At 45.6% G+C, this 20,481-nt stretch overlaps 1 protein-coding gene across 1 annotated transcript in view; it reads left to right on the top strand.

Moving 5' to 3' along the window:
- Positions 1 to 20,481, top strand: part of AFF4 (ALF transcription elongation factor 4) — a 798,699-nt gene that overhangs the window by 666,641 nt on the left and 111,577 nt on the right. Inside the window, exon 20 of the mRNA XM_086931629.1 lies at positions 10,791 to 10,884. Coding sequence (XP_086787755.1) covers positions 10,791 to 10,884 — 94 coding nt within the window. The remainder of the gene's footprint in view (positions 1 to 10,790; positions 10,885 to 20,481) is intronic.

The following is a 20,481-nucleotide window of genomic DNA, read 5'->3' as shown; positions in this document are numbered from 1 at the left end:
CCTAAAGTCATTTCAGAAACATCTCGTAGGTAAAACTGTCCTCGTCCGGACGGAAAACATGACAGCAGTGTCCTATATACAAAAACAGGGGGGGGACACACTGCAGCTTTCACGCCATTCCTCAAAATATTTACCTCTTATCAGAGCAACTACCTGGGATACACAATCAAATTGCGGGTCTGCTCAGTCGTCAACAACAGCGGATTCACAAATGGGAACTTCATCCGCAAGTTCTTCATCCGTTTTGTCAAATGTGGGGCCACCCAGATATAGATCTGTTTGCCACACATTTAAACACAAAATGCCCAAACTTCGCCTCCAGGTATCCAGACTCATTGCCCAAAAGCAATGCAATATGGATGAACTGGTCAGGCAGATTTGCCTAGCCTTTTCCGCCTCTCCCGCTCCTTCCGTTACTGGTGCACAAGCTCAAACAGTCTCTCACAATGGTCCTTGTTGCTCCAACATGGGCCCGACAACCATGGTTCACAACACTGTTGGAACTCTCAGTAGTTCCACACCAAAAGCTGCACCTTTCCCCAAAGCTTTTCAAACAGAACCATGGAGAGATGAGACATCCAGAACCAGCTCAACTGAACCTAGTGATCTGGCACCTGAAGACTTAGTTTGGTTACCTCAATCTCCCACCAGACTGTATGAACGTCATTCAAGAAGCTAGAAGTCCTAATACTAGGGCATGCGTGGCAGCTAAATGGAAACGTTTTGTTATTTACTGCAATAACAACATAATCAATCCACTAGATGCTTCAACTCAAAATATTATCTGTTATCTCCTGCATCTACAAAGATGTAATCTGGCATACACATCCATACGATTACATCTTGCTGCTATAGCAGCTTACTTACAAAACAGACAACACTTGTCATTGTTTAGGGTACCTCCCATCAAAGCTTACATGGAAGGCCTTAAAAGAATAATTCCTCCCAGAATTTCACCCTCTCCAGTATGGAATCTAAACATTGTCCTTACTAGGCTCTTGGGTCCCCCATTTGACCCTTTACATAAATGTGAGTTACAGTTCCTCACATGGAAAGGAGCTTTCCTTGTCACCATTGCATCTCTCAGAAGAGTAACTGAACTCCAGGCATTAACCATACAAGAACCATTTTTGAAAATACATCACAACAAAGTGGTTCTTAGGACAAACCCTAAATTCTTACCTAAAGTAGTTTTGGCTTTCCACTTTAACCAGTCTGTTGAACTCCCAGTATTTTTTCCTCAACCAGACTCAGTAGCTGACCTGGCTCTTCATACGCTTGACGTCAAAAGAACTATTCTTTACTACTTTAAAAGGACAAAAAGTTTCAGGAAAACTAAACCACTTTTCTTAGCTTTCTCACCACCACATAAGGGCAATCCTATATCAAAAGCTGGAATTGCCAGGTGGATCGTTAAATACATTCAAATATACTACCAAAAAGCAAAGCCAACATTATCCATTCCCCGCACAAGCTAGGGGCATCAATGGCATTCTTAGGAAATATCCCCATGGATGACATTTGCAAAGCCGCAACATGGTCTACACCGCACACTTTCACAAAAAACTACTATGTAGATGTGTAGGCAAAACAACAAGCTAGTGAGGGCCAGGCTGTGCTAAGAACACTTTTTCAAACTACTGCAACATATACAGGTAGCCACCGCTAACGGGGTAACTTCTGTACAGTCTATGCAAAAGTATGCGATCTACAGCTCATATGCCTCGAACGGAAAATGTTACTTACCAGTATGCATCTGTTCTTGGCATGTTGAGCTGTAGATCTGCATAGTATATGTGTTGCAGTACTATCTTACTTAGATACATTACACATGGACATCTTTTCTAGTTCTAACTAACTCCATCATCACCCTTTATGGCGAATACAATCCGGAGATGGCGTTGATGCCCATGCGCACTACTAATCAAAGTAGGAGTCACCAATCTCGTGACTACAAACACTTCTACAATAACAAAGTGCAAACATCCGAGCCCTGCACCAGATGGCGATCTATGCAAAAAGTATGCGGTTCTAAAGCTCTACATGCCAACAAAAGATGCATACTGTTAAGTAGCCTGAACTGCACTGTATCAGCTTTCAGATCCCTATATGTGTTATACTCTTGCTTGCTACTTCTGGGCAGTGGCTAGTAGAAGACGGCTGCCCTTATAACTGTTTTTTTTTATTGATTGTTTTATTAGATACAGATGAATGTATGGGTCTATTTTTATATGGTATTAGTCTCTTAGATATTCTATTGATGTTTTAATATTTGTACTTTGTATGCATTGAAATAATGTGAAAAATGTGGGTTTGACTGACATCAGTAGACACTTCCACAAAGCGCAGTTGCCTCTACAAGCTGGTCCATCAGGCATTTTGCCCATTGGGTCATATTTGGCTTTTTGATCTGAGTAATTTCACAGACCTACCAATGTTTGAGGTACTGCTTTTGCGATCTATTCACAAGGGAGAGGAAGCCAGTTAGAAGTAGCCATCTTAAGAAAATGTTACTTACCTTAAGTAACACACTTTCTGGTGAATACTCCATATTATTGCAGATTACTCACCAACCTCCCACTTTCCTGTTCTGTGGAATTGTCTCCTTTTTCCATCTAAAAAGTTTAATATGCACACTGGTCCTTCCAATTTCTGTTCTGGCTTGTGTCTGAGTCCTCAGACAGGCAAAATAACCCGACATCAGCGCACATGGATGATGTTTATATGCATCTTTGTTTCTCACTTCCTGAGTGGGATGAAGTTTGTGCTTAGCCAAATACCACTACCTACCAGACCGCAGAAGCAGTGCTTATTGAGTTTACGCATCACTGCTGGCTCCTGGGGATCTTCGCAAGGTGAAAAAGGATGGATAGAGAATCCATCAAAAGTAAGTAACTTGTTCTACTATCAGAAATCTAGAAACCTAATAAAGCACATTTCAAAGCAGGCAGGACCCAACTCATTTAAGGCAGTGGTGTGCTCTCTGCTTCAGACCCCACAGGTGAATCCGGTGTGAATTCACTGCTCTGTTATTCTCACTGTACAAAAAGCCCACTGTAGTACAGCAATAAAGAACCTAACTGGTTGCCATAGTTTTTAAAAGAACCAGATTTGTTTATGCATCAATTCGGCCAGTATTTTAGAATCATTTAGAGCCAACAAGGTTTTCATTTGCCTGGGGCACCCCCTGTAGTCCCCATGCATAACCAGGATCATCTTAGACGTGTGTGATTTGTGTTTTTTGAGTTAATTCCTGACTGCAACTCCAAATTCGGACTTTTCCATAACCACAAGGGTTAGAACAATGCTTAATACCAATCCTGAACAAGCCATTAGTTAGACCTCACAGCCTCACATCACTATTTAATTGTATTTCTGGGGCTGAGGAAAGGATGCAGGCACCTTATTGACAAAGGATGGATGGGGGGGAGGGGGTACAGGCTTTCCACTCTTAATAGTGATTGGAAATTAGGCAGGCCACGGATGCAGTATATGCAAGTGATTTGGATTTTGTTTTTAGTGAACTGCAGATTTGAGATTCTCTTGTTCTAGTGGAAATTCTGTCCTTTGAAGCCCCACCAGATCTTCCAGTGTGCTGGGCTTTGTGCAAGTCTGTCAGTAGGCCAGTCAACAGAACTTGGCTTATTCACACTTCTTCCTTTGTGAGCAGGTTAGCTCTCTTCCTGTCCACTGGTCACAGCATCAGGGCAACTCTGCAGGCTTTTGAATCTTGGCCAGAGGGATATTGACAGCCATGAATCTGTTGAACTCTTATTCTGGGTATTTTGTGACATACAATTCTGTGGATCTCCTTCTTTTCCAGATGAGGGTAATGATCAAAGTACTTGTTGAGGGAGACTAATAGTCAAGTTGGGAATCTTAAGTCACCCATAGGGTTTGCCTCATTCAAATATTATTAGGTTTCTGAGGTCTTGGAGCAGCGTCATGTCATGTCACTGGACAGTGTTGTAGGCTTTTCAGACCCGAGGTTTGAATCGGACCAGTTATGTTTTGCATTTTCTGTAGTGTTTTTGAACGCTGCATAGCAAGCATCACAAGCCCGCTATTTTGACAAGTGGCAACAACACAGCAAAAGTGGTATGGATGAGTTTTACTACGCACATGAAACCTTCCCTGGGTAATGGTATGGGCTAGTGACCCTCCTGAACTACTATTAGGTCCTAAAACGTTCTCGTATGAGGACTTTGAATGGTGTAGGTGCAGGCTAGTATCTTTGAGTTAGGCATAGGATTACATCGATCTCAATGCTAAATAAAGTGTAGTGCTTAAATAATATAAATGTTTGAGGTTGTATCGGAGTTTCAATAGATGCTAGCACCTCCTGATTTTTGTGTATAATAATTGTAACTGCCCTTTTATCCTCCCTGGATAAAGACCCCTTTTTTTGGACCATTTTAAACATTCTAGCACTGACTGGGCATTTAATTTGTTATACTTTGATTTTTCTAACTACTACCTTCCCACTAGAGTAAGTTTTGGCTGTACAGAGTTGCTACCTCTGTCTAGAGACTGCATGAATTAACTTGGTTAACCCTTTACTGGTAGCTCTGGGATACAAGTGGTAAACTATTGTGCTCATGATGGATACTAGCAAGTAACTTCCTCTAGGCCCAGTGAATTGGACTCATCAGGAGGGCATCAAATGACACAGGGATGTGTTGGTGACAGAGAGAAAGAGCTCCTAAAGTAGCCCACAGTAAATTAACTCTTCTCTCATTGATCTCGGTTGCCAATAGGTATTATGGACAAGAAAGGAGGCATGCTTATGGTGGTGCACGGAGACCCAAAAGGCTATTCTAAAGCTTACAAGTTCCTCTTGGGCATCAATATTAATATTCCACATTTGGAAAGCGCGAACAATCGCCCGTAATGGTCGGGAAGATTAAGCAAGCTATTGCCCAGAGTCACATGGTGCTGGGCTAATCTGCCGCTGGCACCGGGGATCAAACCGTGATCCCCAGATTCCTGAGTCAGTTGCGCTGGCCGTGGCGCCACACCTCTTCCTCAATGGCTTCTCTACAGTAATAGTACAGGCTGCTGTTGGTTGATGCGCAGCTTGCAGCAGGCGTGCACAGCTAGGGCCCAGCGTGTTAGCTGCTGAGTCAGCCAGCACAAGACCAGGTGCATAAGTTAGCAGGATACAGCAGAATATACAGGAAATAATTCTGTGTGGCAAATGCATGTAATATGTTTACTCTGTTGTCAGCCCACTTTTAACTCCACACTGATTAGAGCCTGAAGTTCACCAAGAGACTGCTTTAGTGAATGCATCTTTATGTAGTGATACCTTGCAGGGCATTCCCAGACTAGTGTGTTTGCCCTGCTACGTTGCCAATGACCGCTCCTGAAAACTCTCCTGGTGACTACTCCCCCCTACACAAACTGCCAGTGACCATTCATGCACACTTTCCCAGTGGAGGCATGCATGCTTTCTCCTCACCTGTTCCTCACCTCTGCGGGTGCTGGCAGTTTTCGGAGGTCCTACCTGACCAAAGCTTTTGCTGTTTCCTAGTCAATGACTTTACCTCCAGTTGCCGAGAAAGATCATCATAGAAATCTGACAGTTGTGTGTTTAGGAAGCTGGCATTTATATAATATACGAAAAAGAGGTATATTGTGTAGAGTACAGCTATCCCTTACTAGTGGACAGGGCATGCTTGAACAATCCCAAGATGCTCTTTTTGTGCTAGTGTTAAGCAGTCTTAGGCTTATACTTGTCTCTAATGCGGTTATGTTATCCTATGGGGAAAACACATATATTGCACATTGGGACTTAGCAGCAACTTACAGGACCAGTCTTCTGGAGTTAAGTTCAGTAGGTGGCATGGTCCAAGGCAGCATCAACAGGTCGCCCCAGGAGACTTTGGGGCATCCGGGTGCAGAGGTGCTTTTCGTGTCGGGTGCCCTGTTTATTGCAATGGGAAACGGTCCTGTGACAATGAGGCTGCACGTAGAGGCCAGTTTGGCTGAACCAACTGGGGGGGCTCAGGTTCATGGTGCTCAAGGACATAGGGACACCTTTAACCCACTTCACCTCTGGTAGTAGGACTCTGGTGCAGTGGTGGTTTGAGGCATTGGGGTTTCACTACAGAAGACACTCTCGGTAGAAGGAGCCTGCACAAAGAGGCTGCAGGTGATGACTGGGAGTCCAGTCCAGGCAAACCCTAGCTTGGGTTTGACTCTGGAAGGTCTCAAGACCTTTCTCTCATTGTTGGCCCACTTCGACTCGGGCTATGGGCGGGGGGGTCATAGGTGAAGTGGTGGTTTCTGGTATGTGGAGATCCTGAGTCCTCACGGTTTTTCTTGGGTGCCTGCAGGGTGCAGTGGAGTAGCTCGGACGATCAACGGGAGATCCTGTCTAAATCGTCGGAGGAGTGTAAGGAGCTGCAAAGGTGCAAGTGAGGACGATGTCCCTTGGTGTAAGTGTTACGGCAGAGATTGCCTCCCATCCCCCTCCCCCACACTCCCTCCCTCATGGACCTTGAGTAATAGGCCAACGATGTATCTGCCTTCAAAATTGATGGTACAGTCATAGATAGTGTGATGTCACAGCTACAGACAGCCCGGCTGGTTAACAACCCAGAGAGTACACTGATGTGGACTGCAAAAGGCACAGTGACAGCTGCAGTTGTCAAAGTTGGAAGTGCAGATGACAGTAAAGCCAAGCACTCTCCAGTCTGAGGCTAGAATGCCTGTTTGGATTTAAGTTATGCTGTTTTGTGGCTGCCTGTAGCTTTGTCATCACACTGTCTATGACCGTACCATCAGTTTTGGAGGCAGATACATCACTGGGGTAGTTCACTGGAGTCTACTGCTAAAGATCTTTGAGGCAGATGGCGAGTCTTGGATGAAACCCTTTTGACGAGACTACTGGCACAATGCAACCCATGCAAAAACAACAGTTGATGGACAGAATTTAGAACAATGTCCTACTGGGGGAGAATGTTTGCATTTTTTTCAGCATTCCATTCATCATTTGTTTGCTGTAACACTTTTCGCCCTAAGTGGGATGGGTATGCCCAGATCTGGGTCCCTTGCTCACTGTGCCATTGGATTAAAGCTAGCCTGGCTGAAGAAGGGTGACATACCCTGAAACTGGTCTCAGGATGCTTGTTTCTGGTGCAGGGCGGACCTGGCTTGGCTGTTTGGTCTGGACTGTTTCCATGGGGCACAGGGTCAAGACTGATTTGCATATGGCTGAGTCCAAACTGGGGTGGTGCAGTGGGTAAAAAAACGATGGATTTAACCCAGATATTATGACTGGGGAGAATGTTTGCATTGTCAGCATTCTTTCTTCACTTGTTTGCTGTAACAATGCAACCCATGGCAAACGTCATTACATGGAAGAAGACTAATCCATGTATGATCAAGGCCATGATGATCCAAAGCATCAGAAGGTTGATTAATCTAGTAACCCATAATAGAGGGTGAATAGAAGGCAGATTGGGGTAAATGTCACCCCCACTATGACAATCATTACCCTACATATTATCAAGAGCATTCCTTTTAAGGTGACAGGGCTTATTGTTCCAGTGAGCCATAATAATCTTCGCCCTGTGATGACAGGGTTTTATACGCGATTCCTCTCTAGCTAACAGATTCCTCCAACCATGAAGCTGACTAAGGTCCTCCAACTGCCTGTACCTGATCCACAATTGCCACATCAGCTTGTACCACAACCCTCACCACTCACAGTTCCACCTCTTGTGCATACTGACACATTCTTTGTTTGGTGAAGAAGGTGAGGTCAATGACAGTCCATCTAGTCAATCTGAGTGAAATGATTATATAGCCCCTACCACGGCATATCCTTCTCTCACCTCAAATGATATTGCTAATTTTCATGCTGTGGTCTAGAGTCTCAAAGCACTTCTAGACCCTTATGCATTTAAACTGCCCAGAAGTTATTACACCCATACCGATAATGCATCATATTTGGCCAGAATTGTGCGCTGGCTATGGTTGAGAGGCTTACCAAAACATACACTGCCCCCAACAACACTCAGGCCTGTCTAAGACCAATTAAGTCATCCGACAAGCTGCTAAATGCCGCCAAGTAATGCACCTCCTAATAATGAAAGATTGCTCCTAGATTCTCAGAGAGCAACTGGTTTTGTCACTGGTGGCTACATCTATTTGGGCTGCTAAGTCAGTGGTATAGGAAGCTGGCTCTATATATACTATACCAAAGTAAGGTATAGTGTGTACATAGTCCAGTGGAACCCCAAATGTAGACAAAGGTAAAAGTAGAAAATACCTTATTCTATATTAGTGGTAGAGTGGGCGAACAGTAAGGCTTTAGCAGAGGGTAGTGTTAAGCATTTATTGTACACACTCCGGCAAGAAATTATGTCACACACTCGACTGAACTCACACCAATTTGTTTGTATACAAAATATTATTTAGTTCTATTTTATTTTCTAGAACTAAACCAGGAATGGTATAAATAAGTATAATAGTACTTCGCAAGAAATATGCAGTGAAATACAATTTGAATGCAGTTGGATTGTTTTATAGGTAAGTCATTTATTTATAAAACAGTTTGAATTACTTTTCAGATTACTTTCCCAGTTACTTTTCTGATTACTTTTCAAGTTACTTTTTCTACTCCTTGTAATATGCCTAGATATCACACTGGGACATGTCCTAGAGAAAAGGTAAGTAAATAAGTGTTTGTACATTAGCAGTTTCTTAGGGTTTCATACAAACCAACTCCATACTTAAAACAATTTTCACAAGAAAGCAGTCAATACTATCCTATGGGAGAAAACCAGGTTATCGGTTTAACAGTAAGTACTTTGGTTTGGGAGTTGGTTTACTGGGGTTAGAACAAGGGTCCCTCCCCCCGGGTCAAGGATGCCCTCTCAAAGCACCCTCAGTGGCACTTGCGCAGACGGATGCAGAGTGCTGAGGCCCCGTGTTATTCAATAGGGGATAGGGGACCCCCGGTTGTTGTTTGCTGCTCATGAGCACGCCACAAGGTTTTCTGAGCAAAACAGCACCCTGCAACCGGCCGCTGCTGTGGGTGCACCTTGTGTGCTAAATTGGATTCCCCTTTGCCCTCTTTCTTCATGGTTGCCCACACCTTTTGCTGAATTGCTGATGTACTTTGACTGAGTGTGCCCTGGACTCTTGCTAAGCAGGTACCGAGGGCCTATGTTCTTTCTCTAAAACTTTATTGAAGCCTAAACCCACTTGGCATCTCTTGCCACAGGTCAGCCCCTGGTAAATGGTACCACAGGTACTCGGAGCACTGTGACTGGAGACATTGCAATGCAGTTACTTGGCCTACTCCCCACTAGTTCACAAAACAATGTGTGGAGGTCTTAGCAGGCCAACAAGCTCAAGTTGGTCAGGCTTTTTTTTTACGCACACTATTCCAAGTCTCTGCAACATTCTCAGGCTAGCCACCGGTTTTTGGGAGAACTGCTTTATAATCTGTGCACAGTATGTGTATCTACAGATACACGTCACAAACTGAAAATGTTACTTTCCTTGTAAGCATCTGTATGTGGCATATAGTGCTGTAGATTCACAGGCGCTCACCCTCCTACCCAGTCGCCTTTTGGTGTTGCAGACGTTTTCTCTAACTTTCATCTCTAATCTTTCTTTCGCAAGGTCATCTTTCAGTGTAATCTGTTCCATCTTTGTCCTCACCCTGTGATCAGATAAAACAGTCTAACAATGGAACTGGCACTCATGTGCATTACCAGCAATAGGTGGAGTCACCGTACCTTGTCACACAAAACGTCTTCTTTGGAGAAAGACAACTTGCACACACCCGTGCCAACACTAAATGGCATGAGTGTGCACAGCATTCAAAATCTTTAGCACTACATCCCACCTGCCTAAAAGTTTAGTAACATTTTCCTTTCTAGCATTGGCACCTTTCAAAAATTCACATGTGGCTCTCTCTTCCCTCTTTGGAGTCATCTTTTGCTGCTCTCACTTGTGCCTTAAAGTCTGAGAGGCAATGACATGTGGATGGAGTGATGTTAATGACCTTTCAACCTCAGTTCCTGAAGTTGGGGAACTTTTTGTTTGCTTGGTTCTATGGAAATATATTTTTCATAATTATCAGAGGCTCCCACTGCAGGCAAGATTTAAGCATGTGAATCTTTGGAAAAATACTAAAACTTCAGCAGGACATATGTGTCATGTATGAGTGTTGCACTATGTAATGATCAATGGAAGGTTTACATTTAGGACATCATTAGCTTGGTGACAAAATAGAGTAGTCTGTGTGCAAGCCCCCTTAATCCAGCCATCCTGCAGGTTCCTCATCTTAGTGCCAACTGAGTCTGAGCACTTGGATGAGGGTGGAGAAGTAGAAGTAGCCATCCCTGTCACTTTGTTAATAGCATATTCCTACAGCTACAACAAACCTCTCCCTTCCCTGTTGCTGATTGTCAAAGGAAAACTTCTGTTGGACTATGTGTGGCAGGACTCCCCATTCGAATCATGCTCACTTCCAGTTGATCTAACTTTTGGCATCTAACTCAAGAAGCCTGTGATTATGGCAGGCAAAAAAGACATAACATTTTAAAACGTATTGTGGGATACCATTGTTGGAATATGATGTTATGGAGATGATAACCAAACCTATTGTATGACATGAAGAAAAGTAAAATATTTTTGGTGAAACTGTTTATGGTCAAAACAATGCACATTTTGTTTATATTTAATGAGACCTTCGATTATCTGTGTCAAGTACTTGTGTTGCAGAGACCCTGGGCACTTTTAATAAAAGTTCTGTTTTCCTTTGTTAGTCTGAGATGTAAGTCGCTTCTGTACCTACGACTGTTTAAACTGAAGAAAGAGAGTGCATTGAAGTATTCTAAAACTCTCACTGAGCATTTAAAGGTAAGCATTTGTGTTCTCTTATGTGTTTACGTTTCTTTTGCTGTTTCTAGCCTTTTCACCCTTAGCTAACTGTTAAGGCATTTCTGCCCCATCTCCTTCTCACCTTGGTTCCGTCTTGCTGTTTATTCACAATTTATTTGCGATTATGTTGGAAAAGACTAGAGCACTTTGTCCGTATATAGGTGTAGGAATCGGTCCTTTTAATGTATTCTCAATTTCGTTATGTCTGATAGACTCCTAATGACCGATTCCTCATCTTTTGAATATTCCACAAGCGTCAGACTGTATACTGAAAATTATTCAGCAGTACCCCTCCATGACCGTAGGTGGCACCATGCGGCTCCACAATGATGCCGTTCCGTTCCAGAAATGACATGAGGAGCCTATATATGCGCGGCTCTCTTGCGATGACATTGTTATTTTTCTTTCTGCTCCATCAGGAATGGATTCAAAGCGGTCTCTTGCCTCTGAGACCTTTTACCTCACAAATGTACAGTATGCAAAGGAAATGCCACCTCCCAAAACAGGGTTTAAACCTTTTAAAGACTGTTGCTGACAAATGTCTGTCTGATCTCATCAGGTATGCCTGTGGTGCCTGGTGTAGAGTCATGACTGTAAGGCCTTAATAAGTGCCTCCTTGTCCATGAACCCGAAGGCCATACAAGACTGCTAGGTGAAACTCTACATCACCTAGTAACATTCCTCGTCTAGAAAGTTCTAAAGGTCCATCTAATTCCCGAACCAGAAGTCGAAAGATTCCAAGGGTGTGGGCTTACTACTTGATCTCTCTTCTGAAGCTGGTAGACTTTGGTGCCAATCCTGCAGCTTGTCCGGGCACAACGTGAATTTCTGGGGCTGTCTGTGACACCGAGGCAGATTCAGAAGTTCCGCGAAGTCATGGTTGAACTTTTCAGATCTCTTTCGATTCTGTCTAGTGCCACTTTAAGCCCCAGGATCCTGGGAGGCCCTCCATCTGGAATCACATGGCGGGTTCACCCTTGCTCCCAGTCAGACTCTCCGAAACCTCCACAAGCCTAAGCCTACTTCTGCTCCTGGATTGACTTCGCCTCCATGAGCCACCCTGGTTTCCGGAGCATTGATGCCAGCGGGGACTCTGCCTACGCCAGAGGGCGAGGTGTCTGTTGTGCTCTCAAACTCGAAACCGTTAACAACCTCGACCGAGGCTCTGTTTTGTATCCATCAAAAGACAACCTGCACCACTTGACGGCCCACCTCCACAATGAAGATCCCATACACTGCATTTATTGTTTGGCACAGATTTGAACAATTAATATGAGGCAGGTGATGAAATTGGTCAAACCTGCCATGAGTAAAATCGGTATGATGACCTCAGGATCCCAGTGGCCTTGACACCCCTTCTGACTGAGGTCTTCTCGCACCCCTAGGTCCTGCTACTGAATATGCTTCATTTTCAGTGGTCATGCGGAGAGCAGCCAAAGTTCCCAACTGCTAGCTGTTCCCATCTTCGAGATCAAAATTAATGTCCTGACCGAGGTTCTCCAACCGGGGCAAACCACTGCTAAACCCCTAGTACACTTGGATACTCATGGATACTCTTGTAGGGGCTTCGCCCAAATATTTCTCTGGTGCCCCACCGAGTGAATCATTCGATTGTGAACCTTCATTAACCACCTTAGTGGTTCAAGCATCTCCCATTTGGACAAACTGATACTTTTCCAACTACTTCAACCAATAAGGAGTTCAAAAGAGTGGAGGCCCTCGGGTCCATGAATGCCTGTTGCCTGCTGAGCCGCAATTCCCACACTCTTTGGGATTTGGTTGTTCAAGTCCTCCCAGGTGTCCTAGAAGACCTCAGTTCTGACCCAAACTATACAAGACAGTTGTGATGTGGCAAAGTTAACAATTTGTTTTGGCTTAGATATCAATGATTCCATCAGGTGAGCCATTGGCACTAGTGTTACCAAGCCTGGCTGCAGTTGACTGGTTTGTCAGGCAATGTCCATCCACCGTTATGGACATGTCCTATGATGGGACTCCCCTCTTTGGGGACAAGCAGATACCGTTCTCAAGCAGATTAAAAATTGCAGGACCACACTAAGCTCCCTGGGCTTATCTGCCACACCAGCCGCATAAACCCTAAATCCCTTTCAGTTTCGGCAAAGGTACCCCATACTTGCAGCCACTTCAGCCTCCGCAAGGTGCCTAGCAGTTTCACAGATTAAATAGCCAATCAGCCTTTTGCAGTCCCCTCGACTCCCCCACCGACCCACCTTCCAAACCTCTTCAGCGTACCCCTAGTGCAGCACAACCACCCATTTGGAGGCAGGATACAACAATTCTTGCTGGGTTGGTAGTCCATTACACTAGTCAAATGAGTCCTGCAGATTGTTCAGAAGGAATACAATTTACCCTTAATATCCATTCCACCTCACCTTCTATTGACCCCGGACTGATTGAGGGCCATTATGTCTGTCTCATGGTAGGAAGCGTAAGCCTATTAGGCCAAATGAGCTATTGATAAGGTGCCTCCTCCAGAAGTGGATTGTGGTTGTTAATCTCGCTACCTTCTGGTGCCAAAGAATGGGGGTCTTCGCCCTCTTTTAGGCTTGCACCTTCTCAATTCCTTCCTCCCGAAGGACACATTCAGAATGGACCCTGTACCAGGTTTTGTTCGCTCCTGACTCTGGAGACTGGATAGTGGTGTTGGATCTGCAGAACACCTGTTTACCCTAGTATTGGAACTTTCATAGATTCCCATGCTTGAATCATTCCCCGTCGTCGAGATGGGACTCCCCAGTATACATAAAATAGCAATAGATATAATTACAAAAAAATAAACTAGGCCTATGCCCATTCTAGTTTTGTAACACTTCCACCTCTTTTTGTAAAAGAGACCAAATAAAATGAACAACCAATCAGATTAGCCTCACCCTCTAGAACCTTCTTGAGAGAACCTCAGACCCTCAGATTTTCTGCCGCACATTGTGCAAGGAAGTCTCGACTGAGCTCTGCTCAGTTTTTTCCTTACAACCTAATTTCTACAGTGTTTTCACCAGTTTTTCTACAAGACCTGCTTGGACTTCGTGTCAACATGTCTGACAAGGAGAAGGCCCTCTTTAAACCCTGTGCAACCTGTTTTAAGAAGAGGTTTTACGTGAAGGACAGGCACAAGGTGTAGGAGAGTAGGGTCTGCTTACAGTGTTTCACTGATGTATTGACTTTAGTCTGGCTAAGGCCCTGCTAACCACGATCCCAGCGTATCTGTTTCCATCCCTAAATTGATTGCATGTACATTAGGTACACTCTAGATTGGTTACTGGGTTACCCTTGTGAGTCCCTAGTATATTGTACCTTCGGTACCAAGGGCATAGGTACCCCAGAGGCCTACCAGGGGGCTGAAGCATGTATTATGCCGCCCCTGGGAAGCCTTCCAAAATGACACCACAGGTCTGCTACTGCAGCCTGGGTAAGGTGGTGCTTCACCCCTTACTTAGATATAGTATACCTAAATCTACCTTTTAAAACAGAAGCATATAAACCTATAAGTCACTCCTATGGCAGTCCTTGACAATCCTGGAGGCTGAGCGCTTGGTTTTGTGTGAGAGGGTGCCCTAGCATGAGCTGAGCCCCTCTGCAGCTTTCGGAATCCCTTCCTTATAGCTGTTCTGTGATACAGCCTTACCATATACTCTTAAGTGCATTATAACCTCGCAGTTAATTCCAACTTTGGAATGGCTGCATCAAAACATGTTTTATTTGGTGTCAAACAGTTTGGAATAATACCCCTCCACCAGTTCTGGCGGCGGGGGTAGCATTCCACCCTTCTAGAGGGAGAAGACATGTACACATTGGTCTAACCGGTAAATGTTTAACAGAGCCCCAGCATCACAAAATGGATGCTGCTGCCACAGACACAAATCTGGCCTTCTGCTGCTGGACGAAACTCAGGCAGGGGATGCCTGGACAATAGGTTTCCTGCCCAGGGAGGTGTAACCACCTCCCCATAAAAGCTTTAGTGTATTTGGGCAGGGTGGGTGCATTCACTAAAAGCTTTCCAGACAGTGCCTGCGGCACACAAGGGGTCCCTGTGCATTTCCCAGTTCAAACCTTTTGCTGGGGCACTCTGCTCCAGCTCTGGCGTGAAATTGGACAAAGGGGAAGGGGTGTAACCACCACTCTCCCCCCCACCCCCGCCCTCCTTACTCCCAGGTCCTCCCATAGGTGGGACCTTCAAGTTAATCCATCCCCTAAACTTGGTATAAGTATAGGCCCCCAGTCCCTAGAACTTTAAATTACTCTGGACGAAACTGCAACATATATCTTGGACCATCGGCATTCCATTTCGACTGGAAGACGGAAGAAATATCCCTTGGCATTAAGGAGAGACCCCCTCTGTTCAAACTGGCACCAAAGAAACATCTTGCCGGTCTGCATTTTCAAGGCTCCCGCCGGATCCCGAAGAATCTGCGACACAGGACACGGACTTCCAGACATCACCGAGGCCGACACAAGTCCCCATCAAAGCTGAGACCTGTAGCCATCACGAGAGACGTGGGACCAGAACTCCTTGACATCCAGCACATTTGCTAGTGCATCGACTTCCCGAGCTTTCCCGAAGTTGTGCATTGGGCTACTTGTAGTCCAAGCCCTGAGCACCTTTTGCACCGAAGCTTGTCAGCCTACACTTCACGAGTGTTATGTGCGCCCACTTCCTGCATTTCTGCTCGAGACCCCTTCGCGATCCCTGGTCCGTCGACTGGTGGGTCCCCACAAAAGAATCTTCTTTGTTTCTTGGGCTTCCCTGGTTGCTTTAGACGTGCCCTGACTCCACCCCAAAGGGTGAGTCCCTCAGACCTTGCTGGTCTGCTCCAAAGCCAATCTTTCTATCTTGCGTGGGTTGCTGTTGCCAAGGCTTGTTGGGTGCAATCCGGATACGATGCTGCAGCACTTGACATCCGACGTGGGACACCTCAAATCCAGCTCCTGGTTGTCGTTGACGCCTCCGGGACCTCGTGGCTGAAGAGTCCAGCTTCACCTACATCACCTGAAATCACCCGAAATCTGCTGGCATCTTCTTGTTGCCTTCCTGGTCACTGGCTAGTGACCCAGACTCTGTCCCCTCTGCTTTCAGGATCTTCAGATCTCCGATCCACCCTTGGATCCATCCGAACACTCTTCCTCTGGTCGCCTGCAGCACTTCTTTGCAGCTCTTCATAGGAAATGCCGACGAAACCCGACATGAAGACACCTATGCCCCCTTCTTCCCTGGGTGAGTTAACCCGATTACTTCGGTGCTCCCGGGGGTCTTGACTCTCGAAGTGTCCAGTACTGAAGGTTTTACCGTAGCCCACTCCTAAGTGTCCTTATTCTTTAAAATTCTAACATTAACTCTCTCCATAGAAGTCAATGGTGATTAGCGGCTGTATTTAAACACTGCACACGTCCCCCGTGGGTCTCCTGCGTCCCTGCCTTGGATGGTTCCTGGTTGCCCCAGCGGTTCTACAGGCCCTAGGCCTTGTCTCTATGTTCAAAGCGGTACTTATACCACTTTCTTAGTATATGGTTTGTGAGGCCCCTAGGGCAAAACTTATACTGTGCTAATTTACTGTGTGCTAATTAAGTAATTGCATTGTACTTTTGCCTCTAGCCTCGTAAAGAGACTAGAGGATTGTGTTTAGAATAAATAAGTCTATTTTTATATATACCTGGTGTGGTGCTCTTGTCATTTGATCATTCATGATGATATAGACAGGTTGTCTTTAACCTACCATCAATAAGGAGTCGTTTGGACTGGTGCAAGGTGCCCACTAGAATAGTGGACAGCATATTCCAGTCTAACTTCTCACACAAGGATTGCATTTACTGTCTGTACCCACACCATAAGGCAGCAGACTGTTGGATTTGCCGGACCTTCTCGACAAAGACTATTCGAGACTGTGAGCTAGCTCACTCTTCCATCAAAGTTCATCTTGACGCCATCTCTCGCTTCAGACACATATCTTCTGGTCCCCCATCTGGTCGGCAAGGATAATTAAACAGTTTCTCAAGGGCCTTTTCAGAGTTTTCCCTCCATTTAAGCCTCTGTCGCCTCTTTGGCGCCTTAATTTGGTTCTCACCCAGCTCATGAAGCATCCCTTTGAGCCTAATGATAGGGCAGACTTGAAATTCCTCTCCTGGAAGATAGCTCTTCTTCTAGCCTTGACTTCAGCCAGGAGAGTAGGTGAGTTAGAGGCACTCACCATTCAGGTACCTTTTCTCAAACTTAAAAAGGGGACAGTGATACTCATTACCAACCCAAAGTTCATACCCAAAGTGCCTTCAGACTTTCATTTGAATGAGCCAGTCATACTAAAAACTTTTTCCCTTCAACCTTCTACTCCAGCGGAGAGAGCACTCCACTCACTGGACATTCAGCAATGCTTGAAGTTCTATCTTCAACATACTAAGGACTTCAGGAAGTCACCTCAGCTCTTTGTGGCTTTCAGCACCCCTTGTAAGGGGTTTCCCCTTTCCAAACAGGGGATTGATAGTTGGATTAAAAGCGCTATCCAGTATAGTCACCGAGCAGCAGGCAAGCCTCTTGAAGGTTGGATCCGTGCTCACTCCATGAGGGCCATTTCTTCTTAGACAGCCCTCTTTGCCAAACTGCCTATCCGGGACATCTGCAGAGCAGCAACCTGTAGCAGTACTCCTACATTTACAAGACACTACTGCCTGGATTCTTCAAAGCGGAGTGACACAGCAGTGGGCCAGGCAGTCCTGAGGAACCTCTTTCATTAAGTGGTGAGCTTTCCTTTCAACCCTCCTTCCGTCTTTCTGTTTAAGCTCTTTGCAAATTTGTGAAATCATTTGCTTGTTTCTTCCTTTTCCTTATGTTTACAAATGTGTTTATTTACCATAGACATGGTGATTTTGATGAATGAGCTACTTTTCTTTTCTAGCTTACTCCTTTTAAGGTCTCATGGCTTTTGATTTTAATAACCAATAATACATAAAAAAGGAATCCAGGTTCAAACAAGCATTTGCAATGCAATAGGTCTCGCATTTATGTGAGTTTGAGCTATTGACATTGCAAATGACAATGCCTTTTATTTTTGCTTCCGTTTTTAAAACCTAAATAAAATGCATTGTTATTTTTAAGACCAATAGCTTAAACTTGCGTAAATGTGAGACCTATTGCATTGCAAATGTTTGTTTAATGTATATATTTAGTGTGAGTTGTTTTATTTGTAGGGATAAATGGTGGGGTGGTAATTAACTATAATTCTTTAGCAATACATTTTTATTATTAACATTTTAAGTAATATTTTATGATGTATCATGCAAATATTATCTTAAAAAACATTTTCAGATATGTGTTGTATACTGTACCGCGCGTAGTTGCTGTGACTTACACTCCCCAGTGTTTCCGTGCGGTAACTGGTCCCACTGGCGGTAACTGGTCTGTTGTTAATACCAGGTGCGGGCAGTTCACCCCGCTGTCCTATAGAGGGCACTCCTGCTCAATTTACCGTGACTCCCACCGCCCGGTGTTTCCCAGGGGTAACTGGTCCCACTGCTGCTGTTCTGGTGCTAACAAAGCCCCGGACAGCCAGGCCCTGCGGGAGGCAGAATGATGCGGTGCCAGCTGTGCAGGGCACTGCGCCACAGATTGTGTATCACTGTTCTGAGTGGAGGGGGGGGGGGGGTGAGTGGGCTGTGTTGGGTGTGAATGTTCACTCTCCCTGGTAGCAGTGAGGGTGCAGTATGGCGTTGCTGTAGTTACGCCACACCCTGGGCGGTGGTGCCCTCTGTCGCATGCCCGGTTCGGAGGGCGGGGGTGCAATGTGGGGGGGCTGCATGCAGTGAGGGCTGCAGGGTCTGTAAGTGGCAGTGCCCTGCGTGTGTGGACTAACATAACAAACATACCACGTCACGTGTACTTGTAAAGAGCACGTTCACCCGGGGGCACTTTGGCACTGAATAGCAGGTGCTTATTGTTAAACAACTCATTGGTACTCGTTGGTCCGACCTTAGAAGGATGAAAGGCTGAGTAAGCCCACCAGGACTTGATCCTGTGACCATGAGGTCACACGCAGGCCCCACACTATGCCAGTTTGCCACTGGTTGTGGTACACGAGGCAGTAGGTGATCTGTAGGGCAATTCTCATTGAAAGTACCAATCTTTGAATGTTCTACCTAACACTAGCAGCGACAATAGGAGCTGCAAGTAACTTTGAATGTAAAGTACTTATTTGACACCAAGACTTAGCTGATAATGAGTTTGTTAGATAGTAAGGGTGAACATTGCCATGGGTATCAGACTTGCTAAAACGTCATTTGTGTGCCCTTCGCACCAGTTCTTATCCACTGGGAAAATACAACAAAACAGAGAAAATGCAGGGCAGTGGTGAAAGCACTACTACAGGCCATGCTTCAATTAACCATAATGCAAAGAAGGACTTAGTTTAATATCAACGTCCTTTGGATTAACGCCCCAAAAAGCAAAGTTCATAGAAAAAATCTAGCATTACGCATTCAGCTGTCCTATACATTAGACCTAAAGGAGTCATACATGTCAAATGAAAACAAGCTTAGTATCCGGGCTGGCAGGAGTGGGAGGGCGGGGGCTGCCTGCGCATGCGCAACATTTTTAAGTTTCGTTTTGAGGTCGGAGCGCGAGCCCGGCCCCGGAGCGACAGCGAAGTGCCGTACCTGAAGTCCCGGGACCCAGGAGGGGGCCCGGGTGAAGACCAGCGGGGAGACTGCGGGACCCCCAAGCCTAAGGGGAGAGCCCCGCATCTTGCAGGCATGGCAGAGCAGCTCGAGTGCTCTGCGAGGCTCCCGAGAAGCCCGAAGCCCGGTTAGGTAAGCGAAAGGAGGGGAGAGGGGGTTGCCTGTATGTGTGTGCCTGCGTCTGGATGCCTGCGTGTGTGTGCATGTGTGCATGTGTGTGTGTGTGGTGTGGTGTGGTGTGTGTGGGGGTGTGGGGGGGTGGGGTGGGGTGTTGAACGGGCATCGAAGGACCTCGAGATATTTAACTGCATCTTATCCTGGTGGGAGGTTGAGTACCGCAGTTTCCTGGGGTGTTAAACCTGCGGACTAAATGCATAAAGTGTGTGTGGGGGGGAGGGGAGGGGAGGGGGGGGGGGATGTTTGGACGGGCATCGAAGGTCCTCGAGAGATTTCACAGCATCTCATCTCCTGGTGGGAGCTTGAGTTGAGAACCGCAGTTTCCTTGGGTGTTTAACCCGCGGAATGTATGCAGGAAGTGTGTGTGTGTGGGAGGGGGGGGCACTGAAGCACCTCGAGACATTTCACAGCATCCCATCTCCTGGTGGGAGCTCGAGGGCAGGAGTGCTGAGCAATTTGCCGCGACCGGAGGTCCAATTTTGCTGCCTTGAAAGGAAACAATCAGCCCCGACTGTTCTCTGGAAATGAGTATGTAGATTTGTTAACCCCTGTACCGACGCTGCCTAATATCGCATATTTATGTAGAGCGCCATAGCTCATATAGAAGAGCTGTTTACCGCGTGCATTGTGTGTACCATCATTCTTACGTTATTCGTAACATCCAGTAATTCAAGGCACTTTTAAATTGGCGTGTCCCTGCCGTAACTGTATACGTGTCTGTGT

The sequence above is a fragment of the Lissotriton vulgaris genome, chromosome 7 (assembly GCF_964263255.1).
Source record: "Lissotriton vulgaris chromosome 7, aLisVul1.2, whole genome shotgun sequence".
Classification (NCBI taxonomy): domain Eukaryota; kingdom Metazoa; phylum Chordata; class Amphibia; order Caudata; family Salamandridae; genus Lissotriton; species Lissotriton vulgaris.
The sequence above is the reverse complement of the archived record's forward strand: the minus strand, read 5'-3'. Positions and strand labels throughout refer to the sequence as shown.